This window comes from Myotis brandtii, unplaced genomic scaffold (genome assembly GCF_000412655.1).
Source record: "Myotis brandtii unplaced genomic scaffold, ASM41265v1 scaffold745, whole genome shotgun sequence".
NCBI classification, from domain to species: domain Eukaryota; kingdom Metazoa; phylum Chordata; class Mammalia; order Chiroptera; family Vespertilionidae; genus Myotis; species Myotis brandtii.
This window is the reverse complement of record NW_005370970.1, coordinates 550,737-552,347: the sequence shown is the minus strand read 5'-3', so window position 1 is coordinate 552,347 and position 1,611 is coordinate 550,737. Positions and strand designations below refer to the sequence as shown.

The following is a 1,611-nucleotide window of genomic DNA, read 5'->3' as shown; positions in this document are numbered from 1 at the left end:
GGCATACTAGTGGGGGAGCTATGGGCTTGGGGCAGCTGTTGGCCCATGAGATAGAAAGCCAGAACTTCAGAGGCCATAGGATCAAAATGATAGAAGAAAAGTGGGTGCACAGGAACCTGTTATGTTTGGTTTCGAATGCAAAACAGCCAGTAAGCCTAATTTACATGTGATAGTGGCAGGTGAGGATGCCTCTACTAAGTGCCCCCAGTGTCGTTGTGTGCAGGTGACCTCATGGCAGGGATGGAGGGTGGTCGGCAAATTCAGATGTGGGCCCCCAGCTCCCTGGTCTCAGGAGAGGGTTGGAAGGGCGTCTTACTTGGAGGCAGCGAAACCCCACAGTCCTCTCCAATGATGAATTCCCCGTAGAAGCCAGTTTGGGCAGGGTCTAGAAGGGACCAGTCCTCTTCCGAGAAACAGAAGATCATGTCCTCGAAAGGAGAAACCCGTTTCAGGGGCAGCTGGAGAGAAGTCATCTGCTGTCCATCCCTCATGCTCACTTCCTGAAGGAGGGATGGGTCCTGAGGAACTGGGTCCCCGCTGAGCTGGCCTGGCAGTCTGCTTGGGAGCCCAGGGCCCTGGGGCAGGGCCACTGGCTGGGCTTCCTGGCTCTTTGCAAGGTGGCTCTGGGCCTCTGCTGGGAGCCGCTCCTGCTCCTGGTCCAGAGGGCCATCCCCATCGTCAATCACCACGGGGTCCTCACAGTGCTTGAGCCACTGCCAGGGTCTCCCTGGCTCCCTTTCTAGTGCCTCCACAGCAGCCACAGCCTGCTCTCCACTCTCCGGCTCCTGGGCACGCACCCAGCCCTGGATCTCGCAAGGCAGGATGGCTAGGAATTGCTCCAGCACCAGCAACTCCAGGATCTGCTCCTTGCTGTGCCGCTCGGGGCACAGCCAGCCCCGGCACAGGTCCCAGAGGCGCTGCAGGGCCTCACGGGGGCCCGCCGCCTCCTGGTAGCGGAACCGGCGGAAGAGGCGTCGGGAAGATTCGGGGCTGGGAGGCTCGCCCTGGGGTCCAGGGCTCTCTCCCGGTGGGCTCCTCATTTTCCTGGGCTCCTCACTTTCCTTCGGAGCCAAGACTCGGGGACACAGGGCTGTGGGCATGATGGAATTTGATGGGGGTCAGCAGCAGAAGACAACCCTTCGGTGGCCAGATCCTCCTGGAGAAAACCTAAGAGGGCCGAGCTAAGCAGGCTGCTATCTTGGGATTTCTGAGCCAAAGTCACCGTTCCTGCCCTTGAGACTTCACACCGTCTGGAACTCCTTCCCGGCGTCTAACTCCAATGGCTCCTACTGCGGCGTTCGTCTCCACAGCCGTCCCTCATCCTTCCCAGCCCGCCTCCTGGTGTCCTTCCCGAGGCGGGCTCTCTGCTGGGCCCGACTCCGTCCCTGGCCAGCCAAGCCACATCTCCAGCTCATCCAGAAATCCACGACTCCACCGCCGGGACGCGTCCCCGCTAGCCGGCCGCGCAGGCTTGGCTGCCACTGAAGCTCGCTGGACATGGAGGAAAGGAAAGGCCGGACCCTCCTGCTCCCTCCCCTGGGACACTTCCTGCTCCACTCTAGGACTGCAGAGGTCTCGGCGTCTCAGTGGTTCGCTCCCGCCCCCTCCCTC

General features: G+C 61.3%; 2 protein-coding genes across 2 annotated transcripts in view; one reads left to right on the top strand and one right to left on the bottom strand.

The window, feature by feature from the left end:
• The window catches only part of MGAT4C (MGAT4 family, member C), a 776,551-nt gene that overhangs the window by 418,080 nt on the left and 356,860 nt on the right, over nucleotides 1-1,611 (top strand). The window lies entirely within an intron of this gene.
• LOC106724194 (zinc finger protein 496-like) lies at nucleotides 18-1,596 on the bottom strand. Its single transcript, XM_014530612.1, has one exon. The coding sequence runs from the start codon at nucleotides 1,098-1,100 to the stop codon at nucleotides 261-263; it is 840 nt and encodes a 279-aa protein (XP_014386098.1). The 5' UTR covers nucleotides 1,101-1,596; the 3' UTR covers nucleotides 18-260.